The following is a 21,452-nucleotide window of genomic DNA, read 5'->3' on the forward strand; positions in this document are numbered from 1 at the left end:
TTCATGTCTAGTAGAAAAAAATGTGTATTCACTTACTTGTACTCACCTAGTTGTGGTTGCTGGGGTCGAGACATAGCTCCTGGCTCCGGTGTGTGTGTATGTGTGTGTGTGTGTGTGTGTGTGTGTGTGTGTGTGTGTGTGTGTGTGTGTGTGTGTGTGTGTGTGTGTGTGTGTGTGTGTGTGTGTAGGCCCGGAGAGTCCGAGAGGAGGAACGCCGTGGTAGTCTCACCATAACAAGCTGGGTTACAGGCTACACTGGTAGTGTCCCTCTCTCACCCTTCACGCTCCAACACCCACCCCTTGTTGTGTCATCCGTTAGTATCATCCACATCCCCGCTGTATCCTTAGTATCATCCACACCCCCGTTGTGTCGTCCGTTAGTATCATCCACACCCCTGTTGTGTCGTCCGTTAGTATCATCCACACCCCGTTGTGTCGTCCGTTAGTATCATCCACACCCCGTTGTGTCGTCCGTTAGTATCATCCACAGCCCCGTTGTGTCGTCCGTTAGTATCATCCACACCCTCGTTGTGTCGTCCGTTAGTATCATCCACACCCCCGTTGTGTCGTCCGTTAGTATCATCCACACCCCCGTTGTGTCGTCCGTTAGTATCATCCACACACCCACATCCCCGTTGCATCACCCACACCCACATCCCCGTTGCATCACCCACACCCACATCCCCGTTGCATCACCCACACCCACATCCTCGTTGCATCACCCACACCCACATCCCCGTTGCATCACCCACACCCACATCCCCGTTGCATCACCCACACCCACATCCCCGTTGCATCACCCACACCCACATCCTCGTTGCATCACCCACACCCACATCCCCGTTGCATCACCCACACCCACATCCTCGTTGCATCACCCACACCCACATCCTCGTTGCATCACCCACACCCACATCCTCGTTGCATCACCCACACTCACATCCTCGTTGCATCACCCACACCCACATCCTCGTTGCATCACCCACACTCACATCCTCGTTGCATCACCCACACTCCCACATCCACCATTGTAACATCCGTTCCTATCATCCCACATCCCATCAAATCATCCGTTAACATCATCCATACACCACCACCCTCCCATATCGAAAATCTCAGCCACAACACAAGATGGTACAGAAAATAATGTATTGTGAAAACTGAGGGGAGAATTCTGGAAAACGAAGAGTATTGTGGAAATTTTATCGACAGTGACAGAAATATATCGTAAAAAAAAAAACGAGAAAAAAGTGATATTTGAGAAATTTATTTTTCAAAACAGAAAATATGACTTAATAGAAATTTAGACCGTACAGAAAAGCAGAAAACGTGATATATTGAAAAAGTATTATAAACAGGAACTACAGAAAACGTGATATAAAAATAATAAATAGGAACTACAGAAAACGTGATATAAAAATAATAAATAGGAACTACAGAAAACGTGAAATATTGTACAAAATTTAAACAGGAGCTACGGAAAACGTATTAATTCCTCTCTGGGCGTCTTCCTGCTCTCAGGTGAGAAATATGTTAAATATACCCAAGGTGCTCTCGGGACACAACCGAATGGTTCAGTGGTTCGATTTCCGGGTGAGGGGAGACGTGTGGGCATGTCTGCTAGCACCTACTACCGCCAATCAGCCTGTGTACCTAGCAGTTAATAGGTACCTGAGTGTTAGTTGAATCTTGTGGGTAGCATCCTGGGGGAGGGCTTAAACACGACCTACATGTGTCTATCGACAAGTGCCGAAGACACTTGTCGATAGACACTTGGCCTTTTGTGTATGTTTTTTTTATTGTACTCGCCTATATGTGATTGCAGGGGGTCGATTCATAGCTCCTGACCCCGCCTCTTTACTGGTCGCTACTAGGTCCCCTTTCTCCTGCTACAAGAGCTTCATCGTAACTCTTCTTAAAGCTATGTATGGATCCTGTCTCTACTACGCTCTCTGTATTGTTCCACTTCGTGACAACTCTAAGGCTGAAGAAATACTTCCTAACATCCCTGCGACTCATCTATGTATGTTTGTGCTGCATATATGTATGCATGTTTGTGTGTGCATGTATTCATGTATATTTGTATGTATGAATGTATATTTATGTATGTATGCATGTTTGTGTATGTACGTGTATCCCGTGGTTCGGTTGACAACGCACTCGCCTCAGACACTGAGTGTCCGAGGTTCAATCCCCTTCACGGGTGGAAGCGTTTGGCATGTTTCACCTGCTGTCCCTGTTTACCTAGCAATAAGTAGGTACTTAGGTGTTAGTCGCCTGGCGTGGGTGGCATCCTGGGGTACAAGATTGAAGGACCATAATGGAAATAAGACAGTCCTCTATGACGCACTGACTTTCTGGGTTATCCTGGGTGGCTAACACTCCCTACCCTGGGTTATCCTGGGTGGCTAACACTCCCTACCCAGGGTTATCCTGGGTGGCTAACACTCCCTACCCTGGGTTATCCTGGGTGGCTAACACTCCCTACCCTGGGTTATCCTGGGTGGCTCACACTCCCTACCCTGGGTTATCCTGGGTGGCTAACACTCCCTACCCAGGGTTATCCTGGGTGGCTAACACTCCCTACCCTGGGTTATCCTGGGTGGCTAACACTCCCTACCCTGGGTTATCCTGGGTGGCTAACACTCCCTACCCAGGGTTATCCTGGGTGGCTAACACTCCCTACCCTGGGTTATCCTGGGTGGCTAACACTCCCTACCCTGGGTTATCCTGGGTGGCTCACACTCCCTACCCTGGGTTATCCTGGGTGACTAACACTCCCTACCCTGGGTTATCCTGGGTGGCTAACACTCCCTACCCTGGGTTATCCTGGGTGGCTCACACTCCCTACCCTGGGTTATCCTGGGTGGCTCACACTCCCTACCCTGGGTTATCCTGGGTGGCTAACACTCCCTACCCTGGGTTATCCTGGGTGACTAACACTCCCTACCCTGGGTTATCCTGGGTGGCTCACACTCCCTACCCTGGGTTATCCTGGGTGGCTAACACTCCCTACCCTGGGTTATCCTGGGTGGCTAACACTCCCTACCCTGGGTTATCCTGGGTGGCTCACACTCCCTACCCTGGGTTATCCTGGGTGGCTAACACTCCCTACCCTGGGTTATCCTGGGTGACTAACACTCCCTACCCTGGGTTATCCTGGGTGGCTAACACTCCCTACCCTGGGTTATCCTGGGTGGCTAACACTCCCTACCCTGGGTTATCCTGGGTGGCTAACACTCCCTACCCTGGGTTATCCTGGGTGGCTAACACTCCCTACCCTGGGTTATGCTGGGTGGCTCACACTCCCTACCCTGGGTTATCCTGGGTGACTAACACTCCCTACCCTGGGTTATCCTGGGTGGCTCACACTCCCTACCCTGGGTTATCCTGGGTGGCTCACACTCCGTACCCTGAGTTATCCCGGGTGGCTCACACTCTCTACCCCGGGTTAAAAATCCCATCAGATCATATGTATATAAGTGTGTACATATATTTTCTTGCTTTCTACAGCTTAAATTCATCGCCTTTTTTGGCAACTCATTCTAGCCAGGAATGTTCCTCAGAACGAATTTACCTGGACTTCATACTTATTTCAGTAGCAATGCAAGCTCCTGATGATGTGTTGATTACAACACATCAGGAGCTTGTGGTCAGTCCATCATCAATCTTCAAGATTGATGGACTGACCACATCGACTCAAGGTTGAGGGACTGATTACCTCATTCTCCTCCTGTTCTTCAAGTTTATCCTTTGTATGGACTGATGAAGCCACTGTGTGGCGAAACGTTTCCTCAGTAAAGATACCCAAGAGTTGTACATGTGTCTAAATTTAACAACATGTCGGTTCTTTGAACCATTCATCTACAGTCCTGCCGAGATAACGTCAGTTGATCAAATGAAAATGCTGGCTCACAGATGGCTCCAACTTCATCCTGTTCCCTACTTGTATGTCTCATAACAAAAATGCTTTCAAATGAGATGATGTAGGTAACAGCTCTTAGCTTGCCAATAAAGTTAGGAATCCTTAACCTGTAAATAGCTTGTCAATAAAGTTAGGAATCCTTAACCTGTAAATAGCTTGTCAATAAAGTTAGGAATCCTTAACCTGTAAATAGCTTGCCAATAAAGTTAGGAATCCTTAACCTGTAAATAACTCGCCAATAAAGTTAGGAATCCTTAACCTGTAAATAGCTTGCCAATAAAGTTAGGAATCCTTAACCTGTAAATAACTCGCCAATAAAGATAGGAATCCTTAACCTGTAAATAACTTGCCAATAAAGTTAGGAATCCTTAACCTGTAAATAGCTTGTCAATAAAGCTAGGGATCATTAACCTGTAAATAGCTTGTCAATAAAGTTAGGAATCCTTAACCTGTAAATAGCTTGTCAATAAAGCTAGGGATCCTTAACCTGTAAATAGCTTGTCAATAAAGTTAGGAATCCTTAACTTGTAAATAGCTTGCCAATAAAGTTAGGAATCCTTAACCTGTAAATAGCTTGCCAATAAAGTTAGGAATCCTTAACCTGTAAATAGCTTGTCAATAAAGCTAGGGATCCTTAACCTGTAAATAGCTTGCCAATAAAGTTAGGAATCCTTAACCTGTAAATAGCTTGCCAATAAAGTTAGGAATCCTTAACCTGTAAATAGCTTGTCAATAAAGTTAGGAATCCTTAACCTGTAAATAGCTTGTCAATAAAGTTAGCAATCCTTAACCTGTAAATAGCTTGTCAATAAAGCTAGGGATCCTTAACCTTGTCAAACCCTGTGTAAAAAAAATAAAAAAAAATCGCCAAGTCTTACAGGAGCTCCCAAGACCTCGAGGGTAGTTACAAGCGCTCTCCGAAGGAATAGATTAGTACTCGATATACTCAAAATACCGCTTGTAACCGCTTGTAACCCCTCGTAAGCCCTTGGAGACAATTGGAAAGGATTGGAAACTCAGAAGCAATTGACAAAATTTAATAAGAGTTTCTTCTATTATTATTATTATTATTATTATTATTATTATTATTATTATTATTATTATTATTATTATTATTATTATTATTATTATTACAGTGCTCATAGGTTGCCAGTACAACAATCAGAAACTGACAGTACAACAATCAGAAACTGACAGTACAACAATCAGATACTGACAGTACAACAATCAGAAACTGACAGTACAACAATCAGAAACTGACAGTACAACAATAAGAAACTGACAGTACAATAATCAGAAACTGACAGTACAACAATCAGATACTGACAGTACAACAATCAGAAACTGACAGTACAGCAATCAGAAACTGACAGTACAACAATCAGAAACTGACAGTACAACAGTCAGAAACTGACAGTACAACAATCAGAAACTGACAGTACAACAATCAGAAACTGACAGTACAACAATCAGAAACTGACAGTACAACAATCAGATACTGACAGTACAACAATCAGAAACTGACAGTACAACAATCAGAAACTGACAGTACAACAATCAGATACTGACAGTACAACAATCAGAAACTGACAGTACAACAATCAGAAACTGACAGTACAACAATCAGATACTGACAGTACAACAATCAGAAACTGACAGTACAACAATCAGAAACTGACAGTACAACAATCAGATACTGACAGTACAACAATCAGATACTGACAGTACAACAATCAGATACTGACAGTACAACAATCAGAAACTGCCAGTACAACAATCAGAAACTGACAGTACAACAATCAGAAACTGACAGTACAACAATCAGAAACTGACAGTACAACAATCAGATAATGACAGTACAACAATCAGATACTGACAGTACAACAATCAGATACTGACAGTACAACAATCAGAAACTGACAGTACAACAATCAGAAACTGACAGTACAACAATCAGATACTGACAGTACAACAATCAGAAACTGACAGTACAACAATCAGAAACTGACAGCACAACAATCAGAAACTGACAGTGCAACAATCAGATACTGGAAGTACCGCAATCAGATACTGACAGTACAACAACCAGATACTGACAGTACAACAATCAGATACTGACAGTACAACAATCAGATACTGACAGTACAACAATCAGATACTGACAGTACAACAATCAGAAACTGCCAGTACAACAATCAGAAACTGACAGTACAATAATCAGAAACTGACAGTACAACAATCAGAAACTGACAGTACAACAATCAGATAATGACAGTACAACAATCAGATACTGACAGTACAACAATCAGATACTGACAGTACAACAATCAGAAACTGACAGTACAACAATCAGAAACTGACAGTACAACAATCAGATACTGACAGTACAACAATCAGAAACTGACAGTACAACAATCAGAAACTGACAGCACAACAATCAGAAACTGACAGTGCAACAATCAGATACTGGAAGTACCGCAATCAGATACTGACAGTACAACAACCAGATACTGACAGTACAACAATCAGATACTGACAGTACAACAATCAGATACTGACAGTACAACAATCAGAAACTGACAGTACAACAATCAGAAACTGACAGTACAACAATCAGATACTGGAAGTACCGCAATCAGATACTGACAGTACAACAACCAGATACTGACAGTACAACAATCAGATACTGAGAGCACAACAATCAGATACTGACAGTACAACTATCAGATACTGACAGGACAACAATCAGATACTGACAGTACAACAATCAGATACTGACAGGACAACAATCGGATACTGACAGTACAACAATCAGATACTGACAGGACAACAATCAGATACTGACAGTACAACAATCAGGTACTGATAGCACAACAATCAGATACTGACAGGACAACAATCAGATACTGACAGTACAACAATCAGATACTGACAGGACAATCAGATACTGACAGTACAACAATCAGATACTGACAGTACAACAATCAGATACTGATAGCACAACAATCAGATAATACAACAATAAGATACTGACAGTACAACAATCAGATACTGACAGTACAACAATCAGATACTAACAGTACAACAATCAGATACTGACAGTACAACAATCAGATACTGACAGCACAATAATCAGATACTGACAGTACAACACTCAGATACTGACAGTATAACAATCAGATACTGATAGCACAACAATCAGATAGTACAAGATACTGACAGTACAACAATCAGATACTGACAGTACAACAATCAGATACTGACAGTACAACAATCAGATACTGATAGCACAACAATCAGATAGTAGAACAATAAGATACTGACAGTACAACAATCAGATACCGACAGTACAACAATCAGATACTGACAACGAACACTTTCATTACAGACGCTGCTAGGATGGGTCGCCGGGCTGCGGTCACCGCCTGTGCTCGCACCGTCTCAACCTTCCTTTTTGGCTTTGGCTTGGGCTTTGTCATCCACTTGTTATCCAGTCTGTCCTTCACACTCTCCACCACTGACTCAGAGACCAGCGACAGTACACAACAAGAGGTAAATTACTAGTAGTTTTCTATTTTCTAGACAAAAAAAGGGTATTTTGTGGTTAGATTTGAATTAAGATTAAATTGGGGACAATGATTTGGTGGCGCTTCGCGTTTGCGAGAGGCTAAGTAACTGTAATATTTTGGCAGGAACTTCCTGAATACGTGTAGTGTGCTCACCTATATGTGGTTGCTGGGGTCGATTCACATCTCCTGGCCCCGCCTCTTCGCTAACGGCTATTAGGTCACTTTCCGCTCCAAGAGTATTATCATACCTCTTCTTAAAGCTATGTATGGATCTTGCCTCAACTACTTCATTTTCCAGATTATTCCACTTCCTGACAACTTTAAGGCTAAAGAAATACTTCCTAACATCCCTATGGCTCATGTGAGCTTTCAAATTCCAGTTGTGGCCCCTTGTTGCTGTGTCCCATCTCTGAAACATTTCAACCCTGTCCACCTTGTCAATTAAGATAAGATAAAATTTCGTTCGGATTTTTAACCCCGGAGGGTTAGCCACCCAGGATAACCCAAGAAAGTCAGTGCGTCATCAAAGACTGTCTAACTTATTTCCATTAAGGAATATCCGCTAGGAATTTTTATTGACCTCACAAAAGCGTGGCCGGGTGGCCTGGTGGCTAAAGCTCCCGCTTCACACACAGAGGGCCCGGGTTCGATTCCCGGCGGGTGGAAACATTTCGACACGTTTCCTTACACCTGTTGTCCTGTTCACCTAGCAGCAAATAGGTACCTGGGTGTTAGTCGACTGGTGTGGGTCGCATCCTGGGGGACAAGATTAAGGACCCCAATGGAAATAAGTTAGACAGTCCTCGATGACGCACTGACTTTCTTGGGTTATCCTGGGTGGCTAACCCTCCGGGGTTAAAAATCCGAACGAAATCTTATCTATCTTATCTTATCTGACACAGTAGACCACGGCATCCTACTGCACAAACTTGACCACTATGGTATAAGAGGCCATGCTCTTGCATATTTTAAATCCTACCTTTCTAATAGGTAATAGGTATCAGTATGTCACCAGCCTCATCAATACGGCCACCTGATACTGGAGTTCCGCAGGGAAGTGTCCTTGGACCCCTGCTCTTCCTCATTTACATCAATGATCTTCCAAACGTATCCCAACACCTGAAACCCATTCTCTTTGCTGACGACACGACTTATGTCATCTCCCACCCTAATCTTGCCACCCTCAACACCATTGTTAACGAGGAGCTGCTCAAAATATCGACTTGGATGACAGCCAATAAACTTACACTTAACACTGACTAAACCTACTATATTATGTTTGGTAGCAGAGCAGGAGTTGCGCAACTTAACATTAAGATCGACAACACTCTAATTGGCAGACATAATGAGGGCAAATTCCTTGGCCTATACCACGACAACCTAAATTTCAGCACCCATATCCAACACATAACAAAAAAAGTATCCAAAACGGTGGGGATCCTCTCCAAGATACGATACTACGTGCTGCAAACTGCCATTCTCACAAATCTGCACACAGAAATCACTCCCTACGAAAGTAAAAGACTGGGCAGGCGATGCAAAATGCCCCCAATAAAAAGAAAGGGCGCCGTTGGTACACTAAGGGAAAACACCATAAGTGTCCGGGGCCCAAAACTGTTCAACAGCCTCCCATCAAGCATTAGGGGAATTGCCAATAAGCCCCTGGCTGCCTTCAAGAGAGAGCTGGACAGATACCTAAAGTCAGTGCCGGATCAGCCGGGCTGTGGCTCGTACGTTGGACTGCGTGCGGCCAGCAGTAACAGCCTAGTTGATCAGGCCCTGATCCATCGGGAGGCCTGGTCATGAGCCGGGCCGCGGGGGAGTTGATCCCCGGAATAACCTCCAGGTAACCTCCAGGTATATATCCATACCTCACCTATGCTATCTGTGCTGGAGGTGCAACTGCAGCAACACACCTAAAGCCAATAATAACCCAACAAAAAGCCGCAGTAAGAATAATCACTAAATCCCATCCCTGGCAACACACCCCTCCACTCTTCATAGATCTAAACTTACTCCCTGCTCAGTACATCCACACTTACTACTGTGCAATCTACATATACAAGACCTTAAATTTCAATATTAACCTTGACCTAAAATGCTTTCTTGACAGTTGTGACAGGATCCACAGGCATAACACCAGACACAAACATCTCTATGACATTCCCCGTGTCCGACTAAACCTTTACAAAAATTCAATGTATTTCAAAGGACCTAAAATCTGGAACACCCTACCTGAGAACTCTAGAACTGCAGACACATTCATCACTTTCAAAACTACAGTTAGAAAACATCTTATCTCCCTGATCCACCCCGACAACTAACTACATGATAACCACCTGGTGGTTCACAATTACACTCACTCACCCACTGACTATAAACCCAGAAATACTAATCTTAATCTTAAATCCTAACTAGTCATAAGTTTGCCTATGATACTCCAATATAGACACTTTGTATTGTGCCAAAACAAAAGCATTCACATTGCTAAACTCACAAATTATGTAGTCACTTAGCCTTAATACCATAATCTGTAAGGATTTAATGTTAAGAATTAATCTAAGTCTGCTCGAAATGCCTAGTCATGCTAGGTGTCCTAGTGGCCCCCTCTGTAATTAGTATTTTATGACATGTAAACCACACAATACCCAAAACCTGTAAACCCCACATTGTAACCCTTATAGAGAATAAACTTGAATTGTCCCCCAGGATGCGACCCACACCCAGGTACCTATTTACTGCTAGGTGAACAGGACAACAGGTGTAAGGAAACGTGTCGAAATGTTTCCACCCGCTGGGAATCGAACCCGGGCCCTCCGTGTGTGAAGCAGGAGCTTTAGCCACTAGGCCACCGGGCCACCCCTCAGTATTTTACACGTCGTTATTATGTCCCCCTTTCCGTCCTATTCTGTAGCGTCATCAGGTTGGGTTTCCTTAGCCTTTCCTTGTAAGACACCCCTTAGCTCCGGGACTAGTCTTGTTGTAAACTTTTGCACTTTTTCCAGCTTCTTTTCGTGTTGGACCAGGTGTGGGTTCCATACTGGTACTGCATACTCCAACATGGACCTGATATACACGGTGTACAGTGCCATGAATAACTCCTTACTTAGATGTCGAAATACTGTTCTCAGGTTTGCCAGGAACCCATATACTACAGCGGTTATTTGACTGATGTGTACCTCAGGGGACGTGCTCGGTATAATGCTCACCGCAAGATCCTTTTCCATAAGAGAGGTTTGCAGCCCATGATCTTCTAGCCTGTACTCCGTCTGCAGTCTGCTTTATCCTTCCCCAAGCTTCATAACTTTGTACTCTCTGCAGATAAACTCCATGAGCTATTTGTCAGGCCAGTCTTTCAGCCTGTCCAGACCTGATCCTCGTCAACTTGTATTCTTCTAGGACTGACCCTTGTGGAACCCCACTCGACAAATGGGCCCACTCTGACATCTCTGCACCTTACCGCCTCGGTTTGCTGGAAGTATTTCTCTCTCCACTGTGAATACTTCTCTAAACCTTCTGGCTCTTGACATACTTCCTGGTTATTCTTTGTGAGCTTCTCGCCTTCCTTCCTGGTCCTTGACTGTTGTTTTTCTCCTGGTGTGGTTGTATAACAATTTCAGGCCATTTTTGGCTTTTGATGCTGTGTCATTCTCACATTACCTCTGGGACTCTCTCTTTATCCCTAGATATTCGTCTCTGGTTCTTCCGATCAACTCCTTGTTTTCTTGAGTCCTTTGCTTTCTGTGCCTTTTCCATGCTTTAGCACACTTAGCTTTGGCCTCTTTACACCTTCAGATAAACCATGTACTCTCTCTGGTCTTTCCAATTTTTCAGTTACCCCTTTGTATGAGCTTCTCTACCTCCCTGCATTTTGTTGTCACTTGTTCCATCATTTCTTTTTCTCTCTTTCCCTCTAGTTCTCTTTACCACTGCACCTCATGCAGGAATCGCCTCATACCTGTGTAGCCTCCTATTTTGAAGTGTGGTTTCCGTCCCTTTCGTGCTGCCTCATTCTCCACTGTTAACTCTACAAGGTATTCGAAACATTGGACTCAGGATCATGTGGTTACTAGCGCCAAGTGGTCTTTAATAATAATAATAATAATAATAATAATAATAATAATAATAATAATAATAATAATAATAATAATAATAATAATCATAATATTATTATTTTTACAAGTACATGTACAAGGTATATGAACCATAGATGATATCAATGACATACTACTATATAGAAAGTCGCTTGTTATGCAGAGCATTTCGGGCAAATTAGGTCAGTTTTATCCCAGGATGCGACCCACACCAGTCGACTAACACCCAGGTACCTATTTTACTGATGAGTGAACATAGATAACCAGTGTAAGGAAACACGCCCAGTGTTTCCACCCCTTAACCGGGAATCGAACCCAGACTCTCTCCATGTAAAATGAGGGCTTTTGCTACCAGGCCAGGGGCCATCGTGGCCTGGTGGCCCGTCATTTGTAATTTCCCCTATATCTGAACTGTTCGAGGTGAATATGAGGTCCGGCCTTGTTGGAACATCCTCTCCTCTCTCTCTGGTTGTATCCCTAACATGTTGGTGCACCAAGTGTTCGAATACTGTCACCGGAATCTTAATCCACCATATTTCTGGTCCCCCATTTGGCTCTAGGGTTTCTCAGTCTTGTGATCACAAACTGCACATTGTCTCCCATTAACATCTTTGTACATAAGTATTCTTCGGCTGACATACATACATTCACCAGCAGGCCTTCTGTAGTGCTCTGTTCTTACATGCTTCTCAACATTGCAGAGAGGGTGGAGGTTGGAACAAGAGGCTCAACACCAGCAACTAAGAAACGGCTCACAGCTGAACTCTGCAGTACCAGGTGAGGCTAGCTAGCAGTGCTGAGACAGAGGCTCGAGCCTCCGCTATTCTTTTAGTGAGCAAATGGTCTCCCAGGAGGGGAAAGTTCCATGACGCTACTGGAGGATGTTGAATCCAAGGAGTTGGAGTTTCTTAGGTCCCCTCTTGCTCCTCGGATCAATACCAGTTGTTTTTCAGTTTCTCCAGACCCGATGTGACTCACACTGGTTTAGCGTTTTCCCACTCATAATAATAATTAATAGTAATAACACTAATAGTAATAATAATAACAACAGCAACAATAATAACTATAATAGCAATAATAACAATAACAATTATAATAATGACAGCAATATATATATATATATATCTATATATATATATATATATATATATATATATATATATAGATATATATATATCAACACTGCCACTAGCCGGAGGATCGAACCCGTGTTGTTTTGGCCCGCCTCACGGTGAGCGAAAATTCCACGACGCTCTAAACCACTGGACCATACAATCCTACAAAGATCACGCACCCAGCAGAGCTAGGTGTTGTACCAGTTTTGTTGTTGATTAAATATCACTCGTTCTTGGTTACCTAGCTCTGCTGGGTGCCTGATTCTTGTAGGAGTCTGTGGTCCAGTGGGTTAGAGCGTCGTGGAATTTTTGCTCACCATGAACACGGGTTCGATCCCCCGGCTAGTCTCAGTGTTATTATTGATTAAATACCACTTGTTCGTGGTTCCAATACTATATATATATATATATATATATATATATATATATATATATATAATATATATATATATATATATATATATATATATATATATATATATATATATATTATAACCACTGCCATTGTCCTTTTTATGAGGTGGGTCGCCAGAAGGTGTTCGCTTGCTGTGCTACGTACTAACAGGTCCCAGCACTCATCACACAGCTGTACACGTCAAGAACACCTGGGCACAGCGCTGTGACAAGACTGTATTCTACAGGTGAGCAACATTATCTCCCTCCAGCCTAAGACAGACGTAAATGAAAGAGTTGTATGTAGGATTCTGTTTATTTTCTAACTAGTTAGTTAAAGATTAGCCGGTATTTTCCCGGCCCGGGCCTTGTCCAAGTGGTGGCCCGGCCTTGGCTCCCTCTTTAGGGAGTGTCTGAGACCTAAGTCTCCCATGGGAGGAGGCACAAGTACCTCCTCATCTTTGGGACCAACTGTCCCCAGGCCTAGCCACAAGCTAGGCCTCTCTGGTCTGCCATCCCCACCCCAAGGGGGCTAATGGGAATGACAGTCTTATGAGCTAAAGGCTCGGGCTCAGGCACCTACCCTACCCTAGAAGGGTTAGGCATGGTGTCGACCATTTTCTAACTACTGAATGGATACAATTACTTACAAATTAGGAATTTGGAAAGTACGGGTTTTGTGAGTAGTTTTATTGATGAATGAAACTAAACGTCAAGTAGCGTCTGGAAAAAAACCACTTACGTACCGTTCAGACTTATCTTATAGGAAGCGTTTCGCCACGAGGGGCGAAACGTTTCCTCTAATACATGTCCTGAACAGTACTTAAGTGTCCTTTTCCACATCTTGTCGGTACCATCAGACCATTTCTTAGATTCAAGTCAAACTCTCAGTACTGTTCCAGTCATATTAACACGACTGGAACAGTGCTCCTACAGTAGTGTTTATTACGACTGGATTACTGTTCCAGTCTTAATAACGCGACTGGAACAGTGCTCCTACAGTAGTGTTTATTACGACTGGATTACTGTTCCAGTCTTAATAACGCGACTGGAACAGTGCTCCTACAGTAGTGTTTATTACGACTGGATTACTGTTCCAGTCTTAATAACACGACTGGAACAGTGCTCCTACAGTAGTGTTTATTACGACTGGAATACTGTTCCAGTCATATTAACACGACTGGAACAGTGCTCCTACAGTAGTGTTTATTACGGCTGGAATACTGTTCCAGTTTTAATAACACGACTGGAACAGTGCTCCTACAGTAGTGTTTATTACGACTGGATTACTGTTCCAGTCTTAATAACGCGACTGGAACAGTGCTCCTACAGTAGTGTTTATTACGACTGGAATACTGTTCCAGTCATATTAACACGACTGGAACAGTGCTCCTACAGTAGTGTTTATTACGACTGGAATACTGTTCCAGTCTTAATAACACGTCTGGAACAGTGCTCCTACGGTAGTGTTTATTACGGCTGGAATACTGTTCCAGTTTTAATAACACGACTGGAACAGTGCTCCTACAGTAGTGTTTATTACGACTGGAATACTGTTCCAGTCATATTAACACGACTGGAACAGTGCTCCTACAGTAGTGTTTATTACGACTGGAATACTGTTCCAGTCATATTAACACGACTGGAACAGTGCTCCTACAGTAGTGTTTATTACGACTGGAATACTGTTCCAGTCATATTAACACGACTGGAACAGTGCTCCTACAGTAGTGTTTATTACGACTGGAATACTGTTCCAGTCATATTAACACGACTGGAACAGTGCTCCTACAGTAGTGTTTATTACGACTGGAATACTGTTCCAGTCATATTAACACGACTGGAACAGTGCTCCTACAGTAGTGTTTATTACGACTGGAATACTGTTCCAGTCATATTAACACGACTGGAACAGTGCTCCTACAGTAGTGTTTATTACGATTCATGAGACAAGTAGTGACAATAATTTTGTCTGTTGACTGCAGCACAGAGAAGGACGTCGGGCTACAGACAGAGGTGCTGGATGTACCTGAGGGGTATGGGTACCTCTGGGCCAAGACCAAAGGTGCCCTATCCCACTTGCACCACCACTACCCTGACTACCACTGGTACCTGAAGGCTGACGATGACACCTACGTCATCGTGGAGAACCTACGTTTCTTCCTGAGGAATCTCGACCCTGGGGAACCTATTTACTACGGTGTCAAGTTCAGAAAGCACGTTAAGCAGGTGTCCTCAGCTTAAGCCAGTGTCCTCAGTTTAAGCCAGTGTCCTCAGTTTAAGCCAGTGTCCTCAGTTTAAGCCAGTGTCCTCAGCTTAAGCCAGTGTCCTCAGCTTAAGCCAGTGTCCTCAGTTTAAGCCAGTGTCCTCAGTTTAAACCAGTGTCCTCAGCTTAAGCCAGTGTCCTCAGTTTAAGCCAGTGCCTTCAGTTTAAGCCAATGCCCTCAGTTTAAGCCAGTGTCCTCAGTTTAAGCCAGTGTCCTCAGCTTAAGCCAGTGTTCTCAGCTTAAGTCAGTATCCTCAGCTTAAGCCAGTGTCCTCAGCTTAAACCAGTGTCCTCAGCTTAAACCAGTGTCCTCAGCTTAAACCAGTGTCCTCAGCTTAAACCAGTGTCCTCCGCTTAAGCCAGTATCCTCAGCTTAAGCCAGTGTCCTCAGCTTAAGCCAGTATCCTCAGCTTAAGCCAGTGTCCTCAGCTTAAACCAGTGTCCTCAGCTTAAACCAGTGTCCTCAGCTTAAACCAGCGCCCTCAGCTTAAACCAGCGCCCTCAGCTTAAACCAGCGCCCTCAGCTTAAACCAGTGTTCTAGTCTAAACACGTCAGTGTGCTGCTTCACTATTGTTTATGATAGTTACACACAAAGTGTGATTACTGACACTTTGTGATCTTTAAGGTTACTTTACTGAAAATTTCTGACTTTTAAGGTTACTTTACTGAAAATTTCTGACTTTTAAGGTTACTTTATTGAAGATTTCTGACCCTTAAGATTACTTTAGTGATTTTTTTCTATTAATTTTTAGGGTTTCTATACCGCAGATATCTTTTATAACTATCTGTCGACTCTTTACACATTCCTTCTCAGGGCTACATGTCAGGAGGTGGCGGGTATGTGCTGAGTCGAGAGGCGGTGAGGAGGTTCGTGACGGAGGCGCTGAAGCTGCAGGATCAGTCCAAGTGTGCGTCCAACACCTCCAGGGGAGCCGAAGACCTCCAGCTGGGTCTGTATCACCAGAGTCTCTTGACAGACCCTTCTGGTCTTAAGGGAAATGCTGGTGGGTCTTAGTTATCTGATCTTGTTAGATATACAAGTCTTCGTTAGTCTTTGTAATACCTTACTGGGCCCTCTGGGAGGTTTTTAAGTAGCCTTCGGTAGGTCTATAGCTATTCTAGTAGGTCTTTAGATATTCCAGTAGGTCTATAGCTATTCCAGTAGGTCTATAGCTATTCCAGTAGGTCTTTAGATACTCTAGTACGTCTGAGCTTTGTTCAGACCTCTGCAACACAGTTGTCCTCAAAAATTTAAATTATACCATGAACTAAGGAGAGATCCTAGACTTCACCTTACGAAACAGACAAATCAAATGCGATATCAATTATGGACAATGAAGATTATAGTGGGGGAAATAAGATATTATTAGAAGACAGGGGAATTGACGTGCCCCTTAAGTTAGGAAGAATGACACAGTTGTAATTAATGCGACATTTTAGACCGGGACACAGTTGTCCAGAATGTATTTGTTCTGTCATCGTTGCACATGTGTCTAATTCTTCAACCTGCGCATGTGTGTCCTCCCGCAGGTGTGTGCTTGGAGAGTGTGGGTGTAGCTGCTGGAGACAGTCTTGATGACGATGGTAAATCAAGATTTTTCAGTCACAGTCCCTTGGCTCTCTTCTACAAGCTGCCGCTTGTCAACAAGCTTCATTGGTATTGGAGATACATCTGGCATCACCATGGGGTGGTAAGTGTGCACGGGAGTACATGGAAGTATATGAGATAAACAGAAGTCTTAGAATTCTACACTGAGTCTATTTGTTGAGAACAGTCTGTTTCTACCTAGCTTAGATATTGTTGTGCAGTATCTGTGTGACTTATGGTGGAGGTGGTGGCTGCGATGGTGGTGATAGTGGTAATAGTGGTTGTGGTTGTGGTGATGGCACTGTTGGTACTAGTTGTCATGGCAGTAGTACAGGTAGTCCTACAGCTGGTGGAGTGGTGGTTGTGATGCTGGTTGTCGTGGTAGTAGTGGTGATACTGGTGGTACTGGTGGTACTGGTGGTACTGGTGGTACTGGTTGTACTACATCCTCACATAATCAAGCCTTAACACAACACTTGTGCAACATTTTAGGAATCTTAACAGAGGAAACGTTTCACCAGCCAGTGGTTTCTTCAGTCCAATATATAGCACTGTGGAAGATGAGGAGGAGTTTGAGGTAATCAATCCCTCAGCCAGAAGTCTGATGGACTGAACACAGGCTGAGTGACTAATACCCTCCTATCAAGACTGAGGTACTGACAGCCTTCTATCAGGACTAAGGGACTGTTTACCTCATCTTCCACTGTCACAGAGGTCCAGTTTCCATATTCTGTCGAAAACCAGACCAGTAACTGTGAATATATCTTCACTGTAAAGACATGCAAGTGTTATACAGTTGTCTTATTCACTAACACTCTCCTAAATACACAGGAATAGTTAAGTTAGGTAACCAGCGGTTTTAACCTCTGTTAACTACTGGTGTGTGTGTGATAGGGTGGAAATGAGCAGTTTCCACGCCTGCAATTATTTCCCCCAGACTGCACTTCCTGGTTGCTGGTGGAGGTTGACACGAAGGTTGTTATACAACGAGAAGTGTATATCTCAGTGTGTATACCATGGGGCAACTTTAATGTATTCTTGAATGGTGATGTATAGATGACAGTCTCAGTTACCTCTCGTGGTGTAGTTGACAGTTCTTAACCCAGGTAAACCAACCAACCAGTTACAATAATAATAATAATAATAATAATAATAATGATAATAATAAGAGAACACTTTATCAACATTCGGGGAACTAGACTATTCAACATCTTACCAGAAGATATCAGAAACACGACTGGTACAAGTGTAGAAGCCTTCAAGAGGAAACTGGACAAGTATCTTCACCAGGTGCCAGATCAACCAGGCTGTGGTGGATATGTGGGGCAGCGGGCCTCCAGCAGCAACAGCTTGGTTGACCAGGCAAGCACCAGACGAGCAGAGAAGTAGAGAAGTAGAGAATAGAGAAACTCTCGAAACTCTTCAAAGGTATATCAGAGGTAGTAATAATAATAAAAAATATACTACTACTGCTATTACTACTACTAATATAATAATAATAATAATAATAATAATAATAATAATAATAATAATAATAATAATAATAATAATAATAATAATAATAATAATAATAACATTGAGTTGCATGACTGGCAGGGTCCTGACTGTTGCAGTCGTCATCTTGTGAGTTTCCACGACGTTGATCCCAGGATGATGTGGACGCTGGAGACTCTCCTCTACCGTCTGCACATCCACAGGGACCTCCAGCCTCCACACCTCAATACCTCCACTTCCACGCCTCCTCCAACCGTCTCCTTCACCTCCACCACCGTTAGCCAGCCTCCAGAAGCCACCTCCATCTCTCAGGACCAATGGGAATAAGTCTCTCTCTCTCTCTCTCTCTCTCTTAATTTGCCGCTTGCTTGGCTCTCTCCGCCCTAGCCTCAAGGGACCTATCGTACCTGCTCTTAAAACTATGTATGAAGCTTGCCACCACCTCTTCATCAAAGTCATTCCACTTCCCAGTCACCCTGAGCCTGAAGAAGTACTTCCTGACATCCCTCTGGCTCATCTGTGTCTTAAACTTCCAACTGTTACACTCTACCCGTTTTCCGCCTTTCAAACAATCAATGTCTGGCTATCCTGTCAATTTTCTCTGAGTACTTAGTATGTTGTTATCATGTCTCCCCTGGTACTATCCTGCAATGCCACTGGATTTAATTCTATTAGTTTCTGACCAACCAGGCTGTGGTTCGTACATCAGCTTGCGTGCAGCCAGCAGTAACAGCCTGGTTGATCAGACCCTGATCTTCCATGAGGCTTGGTCTCAGAGCCGCGGGGGCGTTCACCCCCGAAACCTTCTCCGGGTAAACACAAATCATACCACTCAGCTCTCGAATCTGCATCGTTGCATACCTCTGCAGTTCCTCCAGCTACCATGCTGATAAATGTTGTATAAAGTGCCCAGGTTGGCTCTTGGTTGAGATTCCTGAAGGCTACTCTTAGATTTGCCAGATAAGCATGGGCTACATGGTTTATTTTCCAGATGCGAGCCTCTGGTGATATACTTGGCACTATGTTTACCCTTACGTCTTTCTCTCTGATTTAGGTCTTTGCTTCTGTTCCCCTAGGCTATACTCTGTGTCCAGTCTTCTTGCCCCTTGCGCAATCTTCATAACCTTGTATTTGATGGAGTTAAATTTAAGCAACCGTTTATCTGACCAGTCTTGCAGTTCGTCCAGATTCTTTCCGTGTCCTCGCCTGTCTTGAGTCTTCTCATTAGTCTTACATCACCAGCAATCAGAGATACATGTAATTTAATCCCATCTGGAATACCATTCAGAAACAGTACTGGCCCTAATACCTCTCCTTGCGGCACCCTGCTTGTCACACTTCCCCATTCTGACATCTCTTCCCTTTTCAGTCTTCGATTCCTTCCTCTAAGTTACTCTTTGGTCTACTGGAGTACGTTCCCAGTTATTCCTGCCTACAATTCAGGTTTTAGCTTCAGTCTCATATACAGTACAATATCAACTGTCTTCTTGCAGTTGGGTATCTTTATTGATTAAACGTTTCGCCTACACAGTAGGCTTCTTCAGTCAAATACAAAGGGAGCAGTAAAAATGAATTAAAGTGATGTAATCAGTCCGTCAACCTTGGAGAAAAAGTATTTGAGGTGGTCAGTCCCTCAATCTGGAGAAGAGTTCAGCTCATTTCTTATGCTCCTTTTTTATATGACTGAAGAAATCTACTGTGTAGGCGAAACAGTACCTGAGGTATTGAAGCAAATTCTTAGATGGCTTTGGGAAAAGGGTTGGACATATGGGTGGATGGGAGGGATTACTTTTGAGAAGGACCTGCCTTGTATGGGCCAGTACTCTTACGTTCTTTATTGATACAGATTGCCATCTCTGCAGACGTGCTGATTACTGAAGACTGAGACACGTGTTCAACATTGATGAATGTTTACTGAGGAAACGTTTCGTCAACCAGTGACTTTTTCAGTCCAGTAGAGAGAACTATGGGAGATGAGGAGGTGTTTGAGGTTAATCAGTCCCTCAGCCTGCAAAAGAGTTCAACTCCATGGTCTGGAGCGATATTGTTCCAAATCATGGAGCTGAACTTTTCTCCAGGCTGAGGGACTGACTGCCTCAAATACTGTATCTGCTGCCTCCATATTTGACTGAAGACGCCTACTGTGTATGCGAAACGTTTCAGCAATAAAGATACACAACTACTGCAAATGTGTCAAAATCATTATGAAAGCCCTTCTCTACAAGCCTTGTATCACTCTCCTGACAACTTTCTCCAGTAACTTACAAAGTGTGAGCGTCGGAGAAACTGTCTGTAGTTCGCTGCTTCCTGTCTGTCACTTGTCTTAAATACAGTGATTGTATGAACTGTCTTCTAGATCTCTGGTAACTGTCCCGTATCACTTGACTTGTAGATTGTAGCTAGTGGTTCACACAGTACTTCCGCTTCTTCTCGTAGAATCCATAGTGACATCTTGTCAGGTCCGGTTGATCTTCATGTATTGAGATCCATTATAAATGTCTTAATATTTTTGCCCTGTTGTGTGTTTGTCATCCTCTCTTCCTGTTGTGTGTTTGTTTTCCTATCTCCCTGTTGTACGTCTTCTCATCTTCCTGTTGTTTATATGTTTTCCTATCTCCCTGTTGTACGTCTTCTCATCTTCCTGTTGTGTGTTTGTTTTCCTATCTCCCTGTTGTACGTCTTCTCATCTTCCTGTTGTGTGTATGTTTTCCTATCTCCCTGTTGTACGTCTTCTCATCTTCCTGTTGTGTGTATGTTTTCCTATCTCCCTGTTGTACGTCTTCTCATCTTCCTGTTGTTTATATGTTTTCCTATCTCCCTGTTGTACGTCTTCTCATCTTCCTGTTGTGTGTATGTTTTCCTATCTCCCTGTTGTACGTCTTCTCATCTTCCTGTTGTTTATATGTTTTCCTATCTCCCTGTTGTACGTCTTCTCATCTTCCTGTTGTTTATATGTTTTCCTATCTCCCTGTTGTACGTCTTCTCATCTTCCTGTTGTGTGTTTGTT

At 43.3% G+C, this 21,452-nt stretch overlaps 1 protein-coding gene across 1 annotated transcript; it reads left to right on the forward strand.

Moving 5' to 3' along the window:
• Positions 1-248: 248 nt before the first annotated feature.
• LOC128702636 (glycoprotein-N-acetylgalactosamine 3-beta-galactosyltransferase 1-like) lies at positions 249-21,060 on the forward strand. The gene is given in 9 exon segments (XM_053796968.2): positions 249-1,521; positions 7,314-7,477; positions 12,290-12,365; positions 13,236-13,344; positions 15,082-15,325; positions 16,178-16,313; positions 16,894-17,054; positions 18,548-18,697; positions 18,699-21,060. Coding segments are annotated over 8 exon segments (1,389 nt in total). The 5' UTR covers positions 249-1,521; positions 7,314-7,324; the 3' UTR covers positions 19,059-21,060.
• The last annotated feature ends 392 nt before the right edge of the window (positions 21,061-21,452 follow it).

The sequence above is a fragment of the Cherax quadricarinatus genome, chromosome 79 (assembly GCF_038502225.1).
Source record: "Cherax quadricarinatus isolate ZL_2023a chromosome 79, ASM3850222v1, whole genome shotgun sequence".
NCBI lineage: Eukaryota > Metazoa > Arthropoda > Malacostraca > Decapoda > Parastacidae > Cherax > Cherax quadricarinatus.